We start from the raw sequence: 19497 nt of genomic DNA, 5'->3' as shown, positions 1-19497 counted from the left end.
TATCTAATTAAATCTATTAGAAATAAGGCACCACACAATGAACTTCTAAATTTATTTTATTTTCTCTTCTGTTGCTGTGAACTAAACCTGCAGAGTGAGAATGGACAGTTTGGACATTTCTCCTGTTGAAGGTTTACTGACTCTCCACCACAATGCACCAAAGAATCACCTTCCAATTTGAGATGTAACGAGACAGCAGACATTAAGAAGCACATATTAAACGATTTTTCAAATGTACATTTACAATATGTGGTCAGTGTGTGTAGTCCTTTAAATTAAAGGCAACATGGAGCTGTATAAACTCGAGCACCACCGTCTGGTGCTGTTAAGCCCTACCAGAAATGTATGAACATGACAAAATAGCTTCTAAATCTATGGCTTTAATTCAGCACGCATACTTCAAAGTTGAGTTTCTCCAAACAGACCATCACTTGCAGCCAGAGCTGATGGTACCACTGGCTCATCAAGTTACCAAACTTCATATTCACTTGGTCAAAGGAACAAGTAATTATGAATAATGACATACCCCCGATAAAATAAATGTTCAAAAAAACACAAAGTGTTTTCCATTCACAGTTGCTGGGGTGACACGAGCACAATAGAAATGCAGGTAATTACATGATGAGGAGTTTCAAAAAAGTGCTTTGTTCATTTACAAGTGACTGGTTATGTTACAAACAATGTACAGCTTTCACAGAAACAACATGAAATCAACCATAAAAATACAAAAAAGAACATTTACAAACATGATTGTTTTTCTGGACCTGCTGATATCTTGCAGCATTGACATTTTGAATTGACCTATTGTATTCATTTAAAGCACATCCTTTTAATACACTCAACTGGTTTCTGGAGCAAGAAAATATATATTCTTTTATAAAACAAAGTAAAAAAGCAGCATATTTGTAATCTAACTAAGAGCAAATAGGTTCAATTGGAGCTTTCGTGAGGAAAACATATTGCTGATACTTTTGCATGTAGAGCTTAGAGCATGTATGCAGTTGTTATTCACATATAACAGCATATGCATATTGAAAGAGCCTAATAGTTTATGGGAGTCAAACATTAGTTAATTTAATGTGCACAAGCCACAGCCCCACCATCACAGGTAGAAACTGCATACTGTGTAAAGCTGCCAGCAGGATACTTTACAGTTGTCAGTGATAAACATGAGGTGTATTGCACACAGCCACAGGTGCCTCTATTTCACAGAGGCACTAGGCATATCCTAATTTTTTTTTAGTACTTCGTAGTGAGATTATTATATTTTTTGCTGCACAAAGGTTTCAAGCTTAATGATAATCCGTGCGGTACACTCCATCACTCTCATTGCTACTTCAGATGTGTATCTGTCATTGGGAATCTGTGGAAAAGGAAGAAGATCGGGGTAGCGGGTTCTCAAGCTGTCCACACCATAGCCTTCCAGGATCTGAACATCATTCGAAAGGCCTGTTAGGTGGGAGTTGTACTCCTCCACTTTCTGAGCCAAAGCAGTAGGTTTCACATCTTTGTCCGACTTCCCTCTGACTGCATAGTCAGCTGCTATCAATGCAAGCTTTGTGGCCAGGTAGCACTTGAAACAAACCCACTCGTTAGCATTTTTATGAAGATCATTACGAGCAGCAGAGTAGTTCGCTCGAGCTTGCCTCAACCACCTGCGGGCTTCAACGGGATTTCCAACCGTTTTGAAGGTTGGGGGCACGAAAAATCGGTGAGAGTGCGAAGAGCCTGCATAGCTGGTATAATGTTCCCTGAACTGTTGCCGTTCTGACTTGTGACTTGTTGCCTCTTGGTTCCATGATGAATAAAATCTTTGAAATGAGAACTTCTCAGACTGGAAGCGGGTTGAGGATGTGGAGAATGGCCTCCTTGAAGCTCTGTCAGTATTTTGCTGATCAGCCAATGACTGTTTCTCCATTCTGTTGATCTCATTCTGTAAGTGCTTAAAAACTTCTGTGGCAATGTCAAGATTTTCTGCATTTTTGTCTGGATGCCACTTGAGATACAATCGCCGGATTATTTTCTTTCTTTCTGTCTCAGGAAGCTTCCAAGCTTGTTCAATGACTAAGGTCACTTCTTTCAGAATTTCAGGCAAAGCATGCAATTTGATCTTTTGTGGTGACTGTTTTTTTGGAGGAGCTCTCAGGTCTTCCTTTCCAGCGAAAAGAGGAGGGACCATTCTTAGACCAGAAATACGACTGTCAGGGCTTGTGGGGGTTGATGGGGCACTGGTACCTCGCACAGTGGTATTTTCATCTTGTCTTGAGAATTTGTACAAGTCAAGTGAGCTGACAATTTTGTATTCACTGTAGCCAATATCAATCTGGAAGCATTTACCAAGAACACTCGTGTTTTCTTCCTCTTCCCCTCTTTCTACTTCTTGAACAATGATTGCATATGTATAGGTCGGCTGGTAGGACCCATATATGTCTCCACCCTCAGAGTCTACAAGATAACCCACATATTCTCCAGGATAGAATACATTCATAGGGTCCATGAGGAGTGTATGATGTATCTCAGCTGGTATTGGAGTTCCAGGAAGGGGAAGCTCAAGCTTTGACGGCTCTGTTGAATCATATTTTACGCCAAGGTTGTCCAGCTTCTCTGTGATTCTGTATATATCATTGCAGCCGAGCATGGCGATCAGGTAGGAAGTGTCCGAAATCAAATTATCTGTAGCGGACTTCAGTGTCATAGCAAGTGCCAAGAGAAAATTAATGTCCTTGCTGTCTGAATGCTGAATGTAAAGGTGAATGACAGCTGTTCCATACCTTTTGAGGAAGGCAAGTGTCTCACTGCGACTGTGTGGAATGGGAGTACATCCTTTCACCCTTAGAGTTGTCTGGAGTTTCTCAAAACATGACACTTTTAGTCCTTCACAAAGTGCTTTGCACAGACGTATGGCTTTTTCCTCATTCACAAGGTATGCATTATCGTTCTCATGTTTCATTATTCTAATGAGTCCTGTGATGAATTGCTCTGATGACAGCAGTAACTGAAGGCGACCTTGAAGTGAGCAAAGAGCCCCAAACTGGCACATCTTTGGTGAATCTTCATCAAGTTGCTCTTCCAGGATGCTACTTAACAGTCTAGGCCTTAGCTTCTGTGGAAGTAGCATGATCAGCTTTGTGTGGAAGGCGTGATCTTTGCCCAAATAACACTGGCTCATGTCTACAAGCATCTGAACTCCAACATTACCTTGGATTCTGCTCTTGTAATGTGGGGCATCGTCAAACACCAAACTACTGGATTTTGCTAACCTACCATCATGGCTTGGCAGGTAAAATGTCAAATCCCTGAGACTCTCAAGGTCTTTGCGGATTTCAACTGGATCATTATGAAGAGACTTGAAAAATCCTGAAACAACCCTTTTCACAGTTCTCATTTCATTTGGGTCTAGCTGTTTTCCCTCTGAACTTCTGTAAATTCGCCACAGGACCTCAACATATTGTTTGGTTGACACAACATCTTCTGTGCCAAGAAGTTTAAACAGCTGATGAAAAGTACCAAGTTCTAGAGGTAACTTGTACAAGTATGGTTTGAAGTCAGATTCGTTGTCTAAGTTAATGACAACCTCTTCAGGTTTCAGTAACTTCCAGCCATCTTCAACCATAACAAAAGCCACCCCACGAAGCTGGTAACGGAAATCTCTTTTATCTGCGTTGAGGAACTCATAGGTGGATCTTAAAACTTTGTTCCTGGTTTTCACCATTTCATCATCAGGATTGGAAATGATGCAGATGTTTTTGCAGTTGCTGATCACTTTCTCTAATGGTGGATCCAAGTTGACACCTAACATGCTAAGCACTTGGTCAAGTTGTTCTTGTCCAGCCAGAGTACTCCCCTCCTGATCCGTTATGCTTGAGGGAGTAGCCTTTTCAGGTAAAATGGGGCAAGATGTCCAGAGTAAGTGAATTACATCTGTTTGCTTGAACTTTGGATTCACCTGAGACCCACTGAAACGAATCAGAGGAAGTGTGCCACTCATCTCCTGATACTGTGAATGAAGCTTAATGAGTTCTTTAGGGGCTCTTTCAGGACACAGAAATGGTATCATTGAGAGCTCTTTGAGAAAAGTGGCCTGGAACAGGTCTGTCCTCTCTTTAAAAATGTGGTTTAGGAGAACATCAACAATGGTTTGGACTTTTTCTTTGGTCCAGCTTTCTGTTTGCGCTTTGATGCTGATCTCTTTTGCAAACTGAAGAACTTGCTGCTGAGATACTTCATACTTGAGGCCAATGTTTCTCAGAAACGTGATCCATGAGGTAAGCATCAATGTCCCGTTCTTGGGTTTTGACACTTGCTCAACTTTCTTAAAAAAGTCACTGGGTATGAATGACTTTGCAGGTAACATAACTTCAAACACCCTCACTGTTTCATCATAGAAAAACTTGGTTGGTCTGAGTCTGTTTGAATAGTCATAGATGAATAGCAGTCCCTCCAGTTTCTCATAGAGCTGATCCTTTATCTCACTCGATTCTTCCATTGCCATAAGCCTCTCCTTTAAGTAGACAATGTGTTCAACTTTGGCATCAAAAGAAAAACTCTCAAACTTTGGCAGCAGATGTTGATTGTATATTTCCAAATCATCAATTGGAATGCAACCAAGAAATGCATAAAGCTCTTTCAGTTGTGGACTGTCATCAAGAAAGGCAACCGTGGCTGTTTGAGCCCACTTGTCTATGTCCGAGGTGGGAATGCATTTAGCAAGGACGTAGTTTGCGCCATAGTTTGCAATGCTGATGTATTTTCCTGTAACCGATTTAAAACATGGGAGGAGTTTTAGGCTCTGTGCATCCTGTTGTGAGATGTTAGCGAGGTTGCAGTTGAAGTACAATAGAAGAGCCTCAAAGTCTTTGTCAGACAGGTTTGCTGTTTTAAATGCAGATGTCTGAATCATGTACTCCACAGCTTTCAGAACACTTGATGGATTTTCAATATTTGCTGTGTGCTGTGCCAAAGAAGGCATTATTGGATTCTCTTTGGCACAGATTTTGTTCACCGCAAGCTGAATGCAACCTGATTTCATCAGGGTGTGAAAGACTTTGTCATTTTGGCCTTGTGGAAATATGGCAATGTTCATCAAACTCAGAGGTAAAAGCACATCATGTTCAGGAACAACTATCTTTTCTCTTGACATGAATTTAATTCCAGGCAGCAAGGCCCAGTCTTTCAGAATCTCAAGGACTGTGTCAAAACTAGGCTTCATGTCAACCTGATCCTCTTTCACAGAAATGTTTTCACTGATGAAGTTCCACACGTTCTTTAGCCATGATTCACTTGCAAAGTTGTCTTTCCACTTAACAGGGATCCTTGTTCGATACTCTCTTGCAAGAACTGATCCAAGCATTTCACCAAAACTGCTGATGTCAAAGTTCTTTGCAGCTCCTGCCTTCATCAGAATGTTGCTGTACCTCATGTACAGCGTATTCATGAACATCTCTTTCCTGGATGAGATTAGCTCATGGTGTGTTGTCAAAAACTTTGGTCTTTTGGAATCAAACACCTGAAGCATATTGTCCATTGTTACCAGCAGAGGCAAACCCTCAATTTTAACTTGATCCTCTTCTAGATCTTTGAAGCAGTAGTCCACAAGAAGCTTCAAGTTATGAACTACTTTGAAGTTCGACTGTTGGAGTCGGCAGGGGATTTTTCCAACATGACAAGATGTGTCTGGTGATGAAAAGGTGTGAATGAAGTTGCGGACATCTTCTGGCGTCACATAATGGACTGGTATCGCTGCATCTTCCAAACAGAAGTAGAGATTTGCAGTCTCATCACAACTGTAAACCAAATTAAAGCCAATGTCCAGAAGCAAGCTTTTCAGCCTGTAGACATTTTCAGCCACTGACTTCCTTGATGTGATGTTGTATTCTGTGTTTTTCAGGTGCTGTAGCTCATCCTGTAGCAGATTGTCAAAAAAGGCTTTGCCTTTGTTCGCAGTGGATGTATTCACCCATGAAATGTAAATGGCAGCGTGCATGTCAGAGTTGTCCATTTGTGCTCCTCTGAGTACAGGAAGAAGACGCTTCAAGTCACCATGGATGGAGTTGTACACTGCTTTAACGAGGCAGTACCAGTCTGGCTGAATATCAAGCCTGTTGGCTGGGAAAAAGAACAGATATTTTCGCAGTGTGTCTTTAACCACATGAAGTGGTAACCCCTGTAGTACTGTCATGGTTGGATCCGGACCTGGGAAGTATCGCCGTTTAAGCTGAATGAGCAGTTCTACACAGGCAGGTGCAATTAGGGATGTCATCAGATTGTTGTTCCAGTCACTTCTTACCCCCACTCCATTGTCATCTCTCCACAAATTTCTTCTAGCCGAGTCTAGGGCAAAATGCCCATTGACATGGAAGGGCAAACCGGTCTCTAATGAAAGGGGTAGAAAGCAGAAGGCTCTGTGGGGTTTTTTGTAGTTGTGGCTTACACATGCAGCTACACCTCCACGTGGAAACAGAGTTATGTCTTCATTTATGTGGGCTGAGATCACACTTTTTGAGACATTTTCAATGTTAGAAAAGCCAGATCGGTTGCATATCACCCATGTAGTCAAATTTCCTTCAGTGTCCTTTATGTCCATGGCGTATGTTATCTGTTGGACTGGAATAGCAGTGAGTTGCTTCTTCTTGGTCACGCTATCAATTACTGAGGCATGAAACTGTTTACGTTTAAGCCGGTCGCCATCTGTTATTTTGGCAGTCACAGAATACAGTACTTTAAGTTCGCCAGATGCATTATCAATTTCACAGATTGATATTTTCTCCATGTGGTTGAGGAACATCAGAAGTTCTGCACCATCCGACTTTAGTTTATCAAGGAGGTTTTGCACCATTCTGTCTGAGGCAGGGACTGAGCTGATCTCTGATGTCCTTGCCATGTCAGTACAACGAATTGGAAATCTGAACATTGTGCTGCGTTCCAACTTAAAATGAGCTCCCAAGTAAAGATTCAGAACATCTGAAAACTGAGATCTGAAGTCAGAGTCCAAATCTCTAAACATTCTTCCAGGACTAACAGATGTAGCCCCAGGTGCATACTGTGCATGTGGATCAAAGATGCACAGAATGTCATTGTTTGAGATGAAGGATGGGCAGTCAGTGATGTGATACACAGAGTTGAATCCTATGCCATACTGACCAGTTTTTCCTGGATTGGCTTCTTTTGTCCCTCTTCCAAGGTTCTGTATACCTCTAATGTCATCTTCAGTGAAAGGCTGGTTATTATACACACAAAGTGCAGGCCCTTGCATTGGGATCCACTTATCATCAAATATTCTGTCGGTGGGGTGTGTTCTTGGATCAAAAACAAAAAAAATTTCAGTGGCTTTGGCATCATCTGCATTTTGAAGCAGCTCTTTCAGCATTTCTTTTTCTGATGGGTAAGCATTAAGGATGCTTTTAATTCTGCTTGTGAGTTTTTCTTTTTGTCCAAACTCACTTCCAAGTGGAGTGAAGCAGACGTTTGAGGCATACCTCTCCAAGGCTTTGTGGCGTTTTGGAACTGCTCCTAATTTCACGGCAACTTCTCTTGGAATATCCCCATGGCAGTATTTGACAGAAGAGTCCCTGACTTTGATCCAAGGACAGTCATTGTAGCAGAGAGATTGCGAAGGCTGCAGAGTCAGATTGGAGTCAGGTAGAAGAATTCCACCATAATTAGCTTGGCAGTATTCCTGGTTCTTGTCCCGTATCAAGCTCCATATTCCTTCACTAATAATTCTGCGACACAACTGAAAGTTTTCCTCAGTGAGAGTCCTTCGTCCACATTCTTGCTTTACAGTTTGAAGAACTGCTGAAAAATTCTCAACTGTGAAGCTGGGCTGTACACCAACATTTTCAAAGAGTTCACGACAGCTGTTTCTGTATTTGTTAGGGAGCTGGTAGAGATATGGAGCTGCATCAAAGTTCAGGTGGAATGCAACTTTTGAAGGACTGACATACGTGTTCTCCACAAGAATAGAGTTAAATTCTTTTAGTTGTTCAGTTATTTGTAGTTTTGCATTCTCATCTTGTAGCATTTCCTCATGTAGATACTTGTAACAGGCATTTGTTATGTTTTCCTGATACAGCGTAACACCATCAAATGACTGTGATAGTTTCTTGAGTTGACTGATGACCAGTTCAACGGAGGGTTTCCTTATTAAGCCAAGACAGTCTTTCACAGCCAATGACATTGCGCCACAGCCCTTGAACGAGGGAGAATTCTCATTTAGGATGGGCTTCATGAGGCACACTGTGTCCTGGTGCTCAGTTGTGAAGAGCTCTCTAGCAGAGAACATTGTTGTTGGGGAAAAGTTGTTCCCATGCCATGGAAGTGAGAAGCCTGCAGGTCTTGTTAGGAATGGCAGGAAGCTGATATTCTGTAGCTTTTCCAAGAGCTCTGCTGTTGCCTGATCCCTCATTTTCAGTTTCTCATCGATGAGACTAAGTAGGATGCTGCTACGAAAGCATGCAGCTGTGTGATCACTTTCATTAAGATCAATGACAGACTGAGCCCGTTCAATTAGGTCCTCCCAGGAAAGATCATCTTTCACCATGCCCAATTGCACTAGCTTCACTAAACACACTGGGTTCTGGTAGTCTTTAGAAGTTCCCTCAGGAAATCTTCCATCATCAGTGTTGTAGAGTTTAGCAACTCTACCCTCTGGATGAATGAGTCTGGAAGGCACCACCAGCTCTTTATCGGGGCCAGAGCATGGGATACAAGGAGTAACCCTGAGGATTGATGCAAAATCTTCCAGTTTCTCATTTAGAACATAATGCATGAGAGGATCCCGAAGCTCTTTTTCGATTTCCTGGATGTGAGGGAAAAACACATCTGTAAAGAACTGCTTCTCTGTGAGAGTGTTTTCCATCAAGCGTCCTTTACATCCAGCATCATCAAATCCCTCTTTCACCCAGTAAGGTAACTCAACAGCACAGAGGTTCTGGGAGCCGCTTTTTTTGAGATATTTCAAAAATATCTTGAAAGCAGCAGGACCAATGTCTGATCTACCGAGCAAGGCATCATCGAGGAACCTGACATATTTGATGGACACCCAAGTTGTGCCATCTGAAAAAACCTTTGCATGATCACCATCTCCTCCTTTGGCAATTTCTTGGTAGACACCTTGGCTGATTATTGTAAAGTCATCATGCACCTGACTTGGATCTGGCCATGCTGCATAATAGCTGTAATCAATCAGTTCTCCTCTTTCAGACATGGAACGCAGCATTGAGAGAGCTGCTAAATAGGCCTGGACAATGGTATGTCTCATGAAGACAGAATTCCACTGTCCCTTGGTGTCTGTCTTCCAGATCTCCTTACGGTTGGATGTCACAGCAAAGCAGCCGTTAATGTGAACCGGCAGGCCTGTTTTGATTCTAAGAGGTAAGTAACAAAACACCTCTCCAATCGGTGTTGCATTCATTTTCACTGTCCATTTGCGATGCTCCTCCTCTGAAAGTAGAACAGCAACTCCTCCACAAGGCACAAGTCCAAGTCTTTTTCCACTATCAGTGAGAGAAAACTTCAGTGCCTCTGTGGCGTCCATGCATGAGCATATGAGCCAGTTGCTGACCTCGACCGCCTTTTGGGGCATTTCATCAGTTCTTCTTGTCTGAACACCTTTAGCAGCCATCTCAAAGTACTGGCTGGGATCTTCTTCTGACCCTCTGAATAGTGGGGAGTGGAGATCGACAATCCGTTTAAAGACATTATGGAACTCCTCCACCACAACGCGTATGATACAGGCAGATTTAGGAACATCAGCTGGTACCCTGTTGGTGCTCGCTACTTTCTTCATCACCTTTGATGCAGATTTTAGGATACTCAGAGGTCCATATGAGGCTTTGGATGACCACACACTTTTGTTGATGGTGACAACATCTTGTGCTCCTGCTGGATTTGATTCCTCGTATTTCAGGTACTTCAAGACCATACTCCCAACATGCTGAGTAAACAGTATGAACCGATGACCACATATGCTGAACTCATCAACCAATGAATAGATGTCTGTGGTGTTGTAGTACAGACCACTGATTTCACTCGCTGAAGCTTCTTGCTCTGTTCTGAAGGGGAGCCTGAAAAGGGTACCATTGTATTTGTATGGCGAGTCCTGAGCTAGTGGGAGCTGGCAGTTGAAGACATTAATGAAGGGTTTGAACTGGTTGGGGAATTTTCTCAACCGTTTCTGTTGTTTGCTCCAGTTAATTTTTATCCCTGGATTAGACCTGTCTCTGATGTGCTTGCTGATGTGATTGATGTTTGGATCAAACATGATCATGAACTCTCGGCTCATTATGATGGGGATATCAGTAATGTGATAAACTGAGTTGAAGCCTAAGCCAAACTTGCCAACTTTGTCTGCCTCACATCTCTTTACTGATCCACCTAACCTTGTGATGTTTAAAAAGTCTGTGTCTGAGAATACAGAGTTGTTGAAAGACCACAAGGCAGGGCCATGGCAAACAATCATGCCAGGGTCCAGTAGGTTTTCTCTGATGTCAGTGTTCTTTCTCATGTCAATGAGGAAACTGCACTCTGTTGCACTAGCATCATCAGCATTCTGGAGAAGCTCTTTAAAAATGTCCGCAACAGATGGATATTCCTCCAAAATGTTCTTTATTCTTACGGTTAGTGGTTCTCGTTGGCCTGATTGCTCAAAGCCAAGGTTCTCTGGGTTTATCAACCTTGTGCTCAAACATGGGACTTTCAGCCATTCTGCAGTTTTCATGGGGATGTCATCATGAACCAATATAATAGGCTCTGATGAATCTTCAAGTAAGTCATTCAAATCATCAACTTTGATGTCACAGTAGGTGCATTCATGAATGGGCTTCATTACTAATTTGCTTGGGTCCTTGTAGCACAGGATTGGCACATGCATGTTTATGTCCACAGCAATCTGACTGTTATACAGCCATCTCAGGATGTTGATTAAAAGAAGGATATCATGTTTGCTTTCCTCTTTCGTGATCTCTCCTTCGCATCTTTGACGGATGGTACCAATGACTTCAAACACGTGACTCGGGACAACCTCTTCAACTGAACCACAAAACTTAAAAAGTCTGTGAAACTTTCTCATTGTCTTTGGCAGGGAGTACAGGTAGGGCTGCAAGTCTAGATCAGGGAGGTGCTTTAGGACTGTCTGGCCAGGTGATGAGAATGTCTTTCCAGTCCACACCCAATCAAAGGTCAGTGATTTCATTGCTTCTCTTGCGTCCTCAAGATGTGCCTGCATGAAGCCATAAATCTCAAACAAGATCTGCTGGAACTGGTACCAATCCTCTGTAGTGAATGCTTGTGATTTATGCCAGTCATTTACTGCTTTTAGGTGCTGTAATACTTGATCCACCTGTGGCTCTATGTTGAGTTTTAGTGCCTTTTTCATACCTGCAGATGTGTGTTCAACCAGGGCTACTGATGATCCTACTAGCACAGCATGGGATATGTCACACATCTGGGAAAGCGAGCTTATATTCACAGTATCTCCTACCCAGGCAAGAGATTTAGGGTACGTTAGTGGCCTTTCTTTGCAGACGGGAACCCATTTCAGTTTCAACAATGATGACTGAGCATCAGCTGATTTTACCAGCTTGGTTTGTCTGTTAAGTATTTGCAGCAGTGTTTTTGCTTTTTTGATTATGAAGTCCCACTCTGGCTTGTCACTGCTTTGTAACTCTTCTATCTTTTTTGCCACGTGAAGTGCATCTTTTTCACTGAGCTGTACTTCATTTCTTAGTCCCAGCTGTCTGAGTGAATGAAGAATATCAGGAGAAGATGTGAATGTGCTTGTGGGGAACCTGGCTTTCTCCTCCATGTAAAACAAGTTCTGCAGAACCTCTAGCTCAGGATCAAAAAGTTCTGAAGCTTTGACTGACTTCCCACAAGGCAACTGAATAAATTTAAGTGCAGAAAGCCACCCAATTACAGCTGAGTTTTCATTCTTCAGAAATGCCAGATGTTCAAGTGCCCAAAGCACGATTCGGGTCACCTCATCAGTTGTGTAGAACCCCTTCTCAATATCTTGAACAATAACTTTTAAACATTCAGTTGTTTTTACCTGCTCTACATTTAGCATCTTGATGAGACGGATTGATTCTTCATCAAAGCAGCCCACAAGTCTAATGGATAATTTCACATCTGGTGGATACTTTGCCGTGTGATGTAAAGCTCTAGCTCCTCTCAGTGATGTAAATGCTGAGGTACCTTCAGGGCAAGCTCCCACTTTTTCAAAGATGGAAAGCTCGAGCAGAGTATGCTTTTCCTTCTCTGTAATCTCACAAAGTCCTGCAAGAAAGTTTCTGAGGGCCATTTTTTCTTCTACTGAAAAGGAAGATACTTGGCTTGATAACCGTTGTATCGACAATCTATCCATAATTTGCAGTAGCATACCAGGAGAGGAATGATGTATGTAGTTTTTTAGCAATGGATGCTGCAAACATGGATCCAGCTTTTTTACCACCACTCCTCCAAGCTTCTCCATGATATGAACAAGGTGTTCAGACAGATGTGCATCTTCCTCATCCACAAGGATTATGGGGGACGGAGTTTTGAGACGTAGGAGCTCAACCGTGTTCCTGTTTTCCTCAAGTGGCGCAAGTGGGATCAAAGGCATGTCTTCAAAGGTACTTAGATCATCAGCAAAATGAATATAAAGATGCTTCCAAATCATTTTCAGCCAGGATAATGTAGGATACTTTAGCTCCCTGTTTCCAGGTTCCCACTGGACAATGAAATCTCTTGTTGGCCAGGCTGTTGATAGAATCTCCTTAATAAGCCGAGCTGATCGGTCACAGTTTAACACTTGCAGCTGAGTACAGGGTCTCCCTGTGTAAAACATAAGAAAAATAGCCTCAGTAATTATTATAATGGTTATCATTTGTTAACTAAAACTAGGATATAACAGCCTGCTGTTACTGCATAATGCATTGTTGCTAAAGTTTGATCTTGCAAGGTAATGTTTAAAAATTTTCTCTGATTTCTCACGCTATGTTTGTACTTTCTCTCACTAAAGTATGACATAGATCCTTTAAAAATCCTGTTACAAAATTTATGTTCCAAAATGCTCTGGGTAGTTTTTCATTCTACCTTACAATCAGCAATACTGCGACATATATTGGTTGTGTAAACCATGCAAACACACATGCACAATTGTCATACACACTTGTTAAGCAGTTCTTTCAATGAATTTAAGGCTGTTAAACTATTTTCGGAGGGGAGTAGCATATTGAAAAAACTGTAAGTTATAAAATGCACTGTCAAAAGTCTTAATTTCACAGAATCTGCACATGCAGATAGTTTATTTGCTTCCCGTATTTGTGAGAAATGCCTGAGTATGATGCTTATTTACAAGCTTGTGTTAGCTTAGGTTAACAGTAAAAGGTTCATACTTGTGACACTTTAAATTTCCTACCTGAGCAGCCCCAGTGGTACTGTTGCACTGTAATTCAAGTGACAAACTTTAGAGAAAATAATTCACTTTTCAGTTTTTCCTTACGTGATTTGCTTTTCAGTCCATTCTAACTAACTTGTATTTGGTAAAACTCAGGTGTTTCTAATATGTATAAAAATTCTGAAGTGTACATTTTAATTTACATTATTTGCGAGGTTACAAAACAAAATGCTAAGCATGTTGACTCTATCTGGATCACGGCCCTCATAGTTTTAGCTGATTGTGGAAGGGAGAGCAGTTCGATTTAGTGGACTGGGTGGAACGTCTGGCACAAAAAAAAACATGCGCACCCTCTTTCCCTTTCTATTTATCAAGTTGTCTATCAGCAGTGTACAAAGTTAAAGGCACTGCTGCCCCTGCAGAGATCCCAGTCTGACTACTGCATGGTTGACCCCACATAACCCACATAGTCATCATCAGGGACTGCAGTGATCTTTCAGTTTCAGTTTTAGAAATAGATTGCTTTGTGTTGATCCTATCAGATTTGGTTGTTAAGTTTACAAATACAATATTTTAGACTTTTAAAGTGTTCTGGTCCCTACTGAGATCTTGGACCAAAGCTGTTTATACTGTACATACATGTATTTGAATAGATTATATTTATTGCTTAGAGTACCTCTGCTTTTGGCAGCTGTCTTTAAATGTTCCATTACAGATGGTTTGATGTTCTCCAATATAAATCGGCCTTCAAGTCCCGGATACAGAGATCTTAGGACAAAGCAGAATATGACACAGACAACAGACTGTCATACATTTAAACGGCTGCTAAGGTATTTTCCTGATAAAATAGCTTCAGTAGAGCTGCATATCTACTATAAAATAAAAGGAAACTTATTTGGAACAGCTACTTTTGACAGTCAGTGTACTTGAAATACTCAACTAGTTCCCTACCTGGGGTATTCTTCGGATGCAATGTATATCGCATCCTTTTCACTGACAGAAGATGAAAATGTAGTAAATGACTCATCTTGCAGGGGCAGGAGCTCAAGTCCTATGAGATCACTGTAATTGGCATCACTAAGCACAAACTCCAACAGTAGCAGCTTCTCCTGTGATGAACCCTTGTGTTTGCACTTCCTGATCACTTGTCGCAGCAAAGACGGGGACGCCTTCCTCACTTCAGTAGACTCCACCATGTAGGTAGCTAAGACAGAGTCCACAGCAAAGGGCACCTTTGCCACCTGCATTCCTGAGCTTTGGAGGTAGTTAATCACAGTCTCTGAAATGTCTGTTTCTGTGTCCAGATCTGAAAACACGGCCTGGTTCACCCTGATCCAGGTCTCACTGAGGGAAAAAATGACTTCCTGCTGTAGCAAGTCATGAAATAGTGGCTGGAGAATGGGTTTCCAGCGGGATTTGACCTGCTTAGGGTCTGGCCATGCCCCGTAGGTCCCTGTGGGGGACAATGGAAAGTCTTGGTCCTTTTTTGTCTGTACCCTTTTAATAGCCTCTGTGATAAGGGTGTAGTAAGCCCTAGGGATGACAGAGATTATAAGCAGCTCATTCCACAGGGCAGCTGGATCCCTCCACTGGTCCACCTCCCGCCACTTGATACTTCTACGATTATCTGTGAGACCAAAGAAGCCACTGACATGAACTGGAAGCCCTGTCTCGCTCTCCTCCCCAGGTGGAAGAGGAAGAAAGCAAAATGCTCGTCCGGAAAAACTGGACGTGGCCCCTACGTCTTCTTTGTCCACCAGAGTAAGAGGTAGGGCAATGCCAATAGTGGGCATAAACTTCAGATCATCTGCCAGAGAATCCAGCTCAGCACACATGCCTCTACCCCCAACACCATTACAAACTAGCCAACTTGTTCTCTGAGTCTCTTTAGCAGTTTCATCCTGGGTCTCAATGTTGACCTGGTAAGTGACACATGTAATGCTAGAACTGGGAACTCCATTGCTGTAGCTGTCTATTGCCTGGCTCAGAGTCTTTAGTGCGTTTGGTCTTTCTACCTTATCCTCAGTATTCTCTGTTGCTGTAACTTGAAACAACATGCGCTCCGTGCCATCTGACTCACGCACATGCAAGGAGATCTTCTGAACACTTTTGAGGAAGAGGAGCACCGTGTCTGCATCAGCTTTGAAGGACTCAAAGAGCTCCAGAACTTTTTCTTTGTTGTAAATGTTGCCGCTGAGCTGGGAGGGTTTCATGCGGAGCGGGAAGCGGAACAGCGTTCCAGGAAAGCTGCCATCTTTAATGGTCTTCTCACAGCTCCCAAACATCCCAACGTAGGGAGCAAACTGGTCAGTAAGTTCTGTGATCTCCTTAATGTCTGTTTTCAAGTTCCAACACTGTCCAGATTCATTCACTCCAAATAGAGTCTGATGAGGGTCCAGCATGGCAATCTGGTCTCCGCTGAAAATACTGGGAACATCTGAAACAATGTGAAGTATGTTAAAAAATCCTTCACAATAATATATGATATTTACACAGAATACTATTTTTAGGACAAATTCTACAAGATGAAAGAGGCTAAACACTTGGTAACATTGCTTTTTGCATTTAAAAAAACACCTGTTATATGGTAGACAGAGTTGAAGCCAATCCCAAACCGTCCAACTTTCAAAGGATCATCTCTCTTTCTGCTTCTTGCAATCTCCTGAATCCCATTCCAGTCTTCAGCAGTAAACACAGCATCATTGTAGACATACAATGCAGAACCTGAAATGCAATATGTTACAACCAGTGTCACAAATATGTTTGAAATTGTTCTACTTCCTGCCAACATCTTTTGCGTACAGAATTGTACCACTAATTGTTAGGCCTGTGGGTTTTATCTGTTAATTTTAACTACAGACCTTGATGCTGAGCCATGTCAGGTGACCACAGTGACTCCACTCCATACTCTGTCTCATCGAACATGAACTTGACTTCCGAGGCTCCAGCATCTTCAGCATTCTGAATTAACTCCTTCAAAATCAAAGGACAGTGAGCATGCAATAATTCTTACAGTAAAATGTTATTACTGGAGAGATGAGTAATATGTGGTCATATAGCTGACTATGACCCTTAGTCTTGGTAACCGACTTCTCCACACAAAAACATAACTCCAGGATGCCCCCCCAAGCAAAACAGGATAACAGGGATTATAAATTAAGGGCATCACACAATTTAGCTTCACCTGTAGGGTGGAATACATTAATGAACCAGTCCATTGTTATTAATAAGGCAGCATATTTGACTTGTTACTGACCTAATTTGTTAAACATTATTTATGAATGCTAAATACATAGTTTAGCAATAGACATACTTTCAGAATCTGTCCACCTTCAGGATATCTTCTCAGTATGTCCTTCAGAAACTCCACTAGCGGCGGTGTAGTTTGTCCAAACCTTCCTGTAAAAGCAGAGACAGGAACATTATAGTTTATCACTCTTATAGTTGGTTTATGACACACATGTGGTGATACTAATCGTACCTCCCCCTTTAAGACCTCGTCCCTCCAAGGTGAGAAAGACCTCTGGGCTTCCAGCAGGCACCAAGGTCCCAATCTGTACACTGTCATCCAGCTATGGAGAGTTGATGTCATTCAGTAAAAAGCTCAAAAAAGAGAAGGCCTTTAGAAGGCCAGCATTACTCTTTTATCTTCAGACCTTGTTATTGCAAATATAGTAAGATAATTGACAATCTTTTCCTAGTATGTCTTTTAGAATCAAAACAGATGGACACCAGGGTCAGTACCAGTAACTGTAGATAGTAGTGGTGCTGTTTTTGCTTTTGGAGCTCTGTGACCTAGTGCACTTAGCACTCAGTCAACAAATCCCTCATCTTCAGCATTGTCTCTGTCAATGTAATAACTATTTGTATAATGTTAATAAAGCTCATAGTAAATTTAGGTTCAGCCTCTAACCTGTCTGAATCTCAGATGATGGTCTAGTAGTAGTAATACAGTAGTAGTGTATTTGGTATTAGGCTGTTGGGCTGTATTAGTTGTGGCTTGCAGCTACAGTCTGATATAAGATCCAGGGGGCTTCCAAGCACAAACCAGCACCTGGTGCTTTCATTCATCTGAGCCAAGAGACAGAGGGCAAACTGCAGTCATGTTAATCTACACAGCCCTGGAACTTTAAACTGCCACATATTGTAGATTATTCACACAATCTACACAACGCAACCAGAAATTATAATATCTTATTGAATAAAACTGTGTTTATTTGTCCATGTGACATATGAAAATAATGAGCATTACAAACTTTATAGCATCTACTAAACTACAGAAAACAAACACAAAGAAAATCAAATACCATATCTAAAATTCCAAGAATACTTTTCAATAATATGGCATTTTTACGGCATTTTAAGAAATGCTGTAGGTAAAGTATTGTGCTTTGTTCAACACAGTGTGATGACGAGGTGCCAGGTCATGTTGCACACAAAGCATGAGTCAGATCATTTGACTGCAGTCATCTGAGCTAGCACTGTAATCAGGATTACACTGCAATACGCATTAGTGTTTAAGAATTAAACATACTGTCAGCCTGCAGACAGACATACGGACGGACGGACAGACAGACAGACTTGTGAGGCTGACTTTTATAATGTCTAACAATGAAGGAACAGTTCAGTGTCACGTTATTTTCCCTGCAGTTGTTGCATGGGGTTCATTGAAACAGAGAAGTTTCCATGACAGAAATAAACCACAGTTCCCTTTTTGGTCTTGATGTAATACAGCTATAGGCAAAAAGCTAAAATAGCTATAACAAAATATTCAGTGGTTAGATAAGCAAGCAGAAACACGTCTGTTGCGGGCACAAATATGAACACTCACCACTCTCCCGTTGTGGGTGAGCCGCTGCTCTTTGACCGGTAGGTTTGTTTCCTCAAAGAGCAGCTGTTTGACATCTTGAACAGATGTAACAGGAGAAACCTGGTAGGGCTTGAGGCTGATGTATTCATGACGGACTGTCACCCGTGGATACCTAAAATTAGTAGACAGATGTGTATCAGAGCCATCATGAACCTTTCATTCGTTTGGAGCATTGCACTATGGGTGTAATGACAGTCACTGTATTGCAACTGCAGGCGAAAGGCGCTAAATTGGATCTCTTGACACGAGAGTCGTTATTGATCAAGGTTTAGGTTTGGAAGAAACTTGAGAAAGGGTGGTTCACCAGATCCATCTGTTAATGCACCATTAGCACCGTTCAGGCATCTGTTCCAAACTCTTCAGCTTTAAGAACAGAAGCATATACAGTCTTAAGCCTTCCAGCACTGACATGTGGCAGAGGGATATGTGATTTTTAAAAAGCAAAACATCTAAAAACACAGTAAGAGGAACCACCGAGCAGCTCATTGATCCGTGCTGCTTCCCAGCGGGGATGCGCGCCCAGCCAGGCCACTGCTGGCCAACTGTGCCTCCGTGACCCGGCTGGCTCCCACCACACTGCCGCTGCTGTGCAGGGGAACAACGTGGGTGCTTTATGTGTGCGGAGCGGCAATAAGTTAGCCTGTCAACACATTAGCAGCAATACAGCAAAAGAGTCCTGCTGGTTCAGCAGGGAGGCACTGGACCCATGCAGCACGGAAGGATGTATCCAGCGGGAGGACGTGGGTGGGGCCGGCGGACTGAACTACCCAGGACCGGTAGACAGAAAGTAGAGGAAAATGGTGGAGATTCACCGGACTTTGCTGTGATTACAGCGGACATCCAACTCACCACGCGGCTGGACAGTGGGCCATCTCGTAGCTGCTACGGGTCCCAGCGCACACTCGTTCATCGGACTATCTTCTGCTCTGAGCGCGGGGACACTCCGCCCGGTAAACGGCTGTAACGACACACAAACACCGTTATTCTCCTCCCGGCACCTGTCAGAGGAGTCACCGGCGGTTTAGGAGTAAAGCCCGGCCCTCGCTTTGCTCTATGCGCCACGAGGAGACGCACACTGAGCTAAACGTCGCGGCTAAGAGGCTTTTCTCCGGCCGCCGTGTTTAGGAGCGTTATCCCAAACAAACCCCCCGCGCGCGCTCACTTGTGACTGTCCGGCGCGCGCCGCTAACGGTCCCCTCCAAGAGCTGACGCATTTCTCGACAGGCCGTTTTCCTGGAAATAATAACAA

The 19497-nt window shown here is 42.5% G+C and overlaps 1 protein-coding gene across 3 annotated transcripts; it reads right to left on the bottom strand.

The window, feature by feature from the left end:
* Window positions 1-38: 38 nt before the first annotated feature.
* On the bottom strand, window positions 39-19235 carry sacs (sacsin molecular chaperone). 3 transcript variants are annotated; one of them, XM_029171032.3, is made up of 10 exons: window positions 19098-19235; window positions 18210-18360; window positions 16860-16950; window positions 16692-16777; window positions 16240-16351; window positions 15956-16102; window positions 14330-15815; window positions 14055-14146; window positions 13400-13426; window positions 39-12813 (listed from the first exon to the last, which is right to left on the bottom strand). In XM_029171032.3, the coding sequence occupies exons 1-10, from the start codon at window positions 19118-19120 to the stop codon at window positions 1262-1264; spliced, it is 13767 nt and encodes a 4588-aa protein (XP_029026865.1). In that variant the 5' UTR covers window positions 19121-19235; the 3' UTR covers window positions 39-1261. The 3 variants fall into 3 exon arrangements, with proteins under 3 accessions (XP_029026865.1, XP_029026869.1, XP_055370010.1); XM_029171036.2 differs by lacking the exon at window positions 13400-13426 and having other exon boundaries at window positions 19098-19206; XM_055514035.1 differs by lacking the exons at window positions 14330-15815; window positions 15956-16102; window positions 16240-16351; ... (2 more) ...; window positions 18210-18360; window positions 19098-19235 and having other exon boundaries at window positions 14055-14307.
* Window positions 19236-19497: the final 262 nt, after the last annotated feature.

Source organism: Betta splendens, chromosome 13 (genome assembly GCF_900634795.4).
Source record: "Betta splendens chromosome 13, fBetSpl5.4, whole genome shotgun sequence".
NCBI lineage: Eukaryota > Metazoa > Chordata > Actinopteri > Anabantiformes > Osphronemidae > Betta > Betta splendens.
The sequence above is the reverse complement of the archived record's forward strand: the minus strand, read 5'-3'. Positions and strand labels throughout refer to the sequence as shown.

Bases quoted from the DNA above. Each gene is read 5' to 3' on its own strand.
- sacs (XM_029171032.3), bottom strand. From the start codon at position 19,120: ATGGCCCACTGTCCAGCCGCGTG. The intron at 18,361-19,097 runs GTGAGTTGGATG...TACTAATTTTAG, and splicing joins GCCCACTGTCCAGCCGCGTG to GTATCCACGGGTGACAGTCC. The intron at 14,147-14,329 runs GTAGGGAACTAG...CTTTGTCCTAAG, and splicing joins GCATCCGAAGAATACCCCAG to ATCTCTGTATCCGGGACTTG.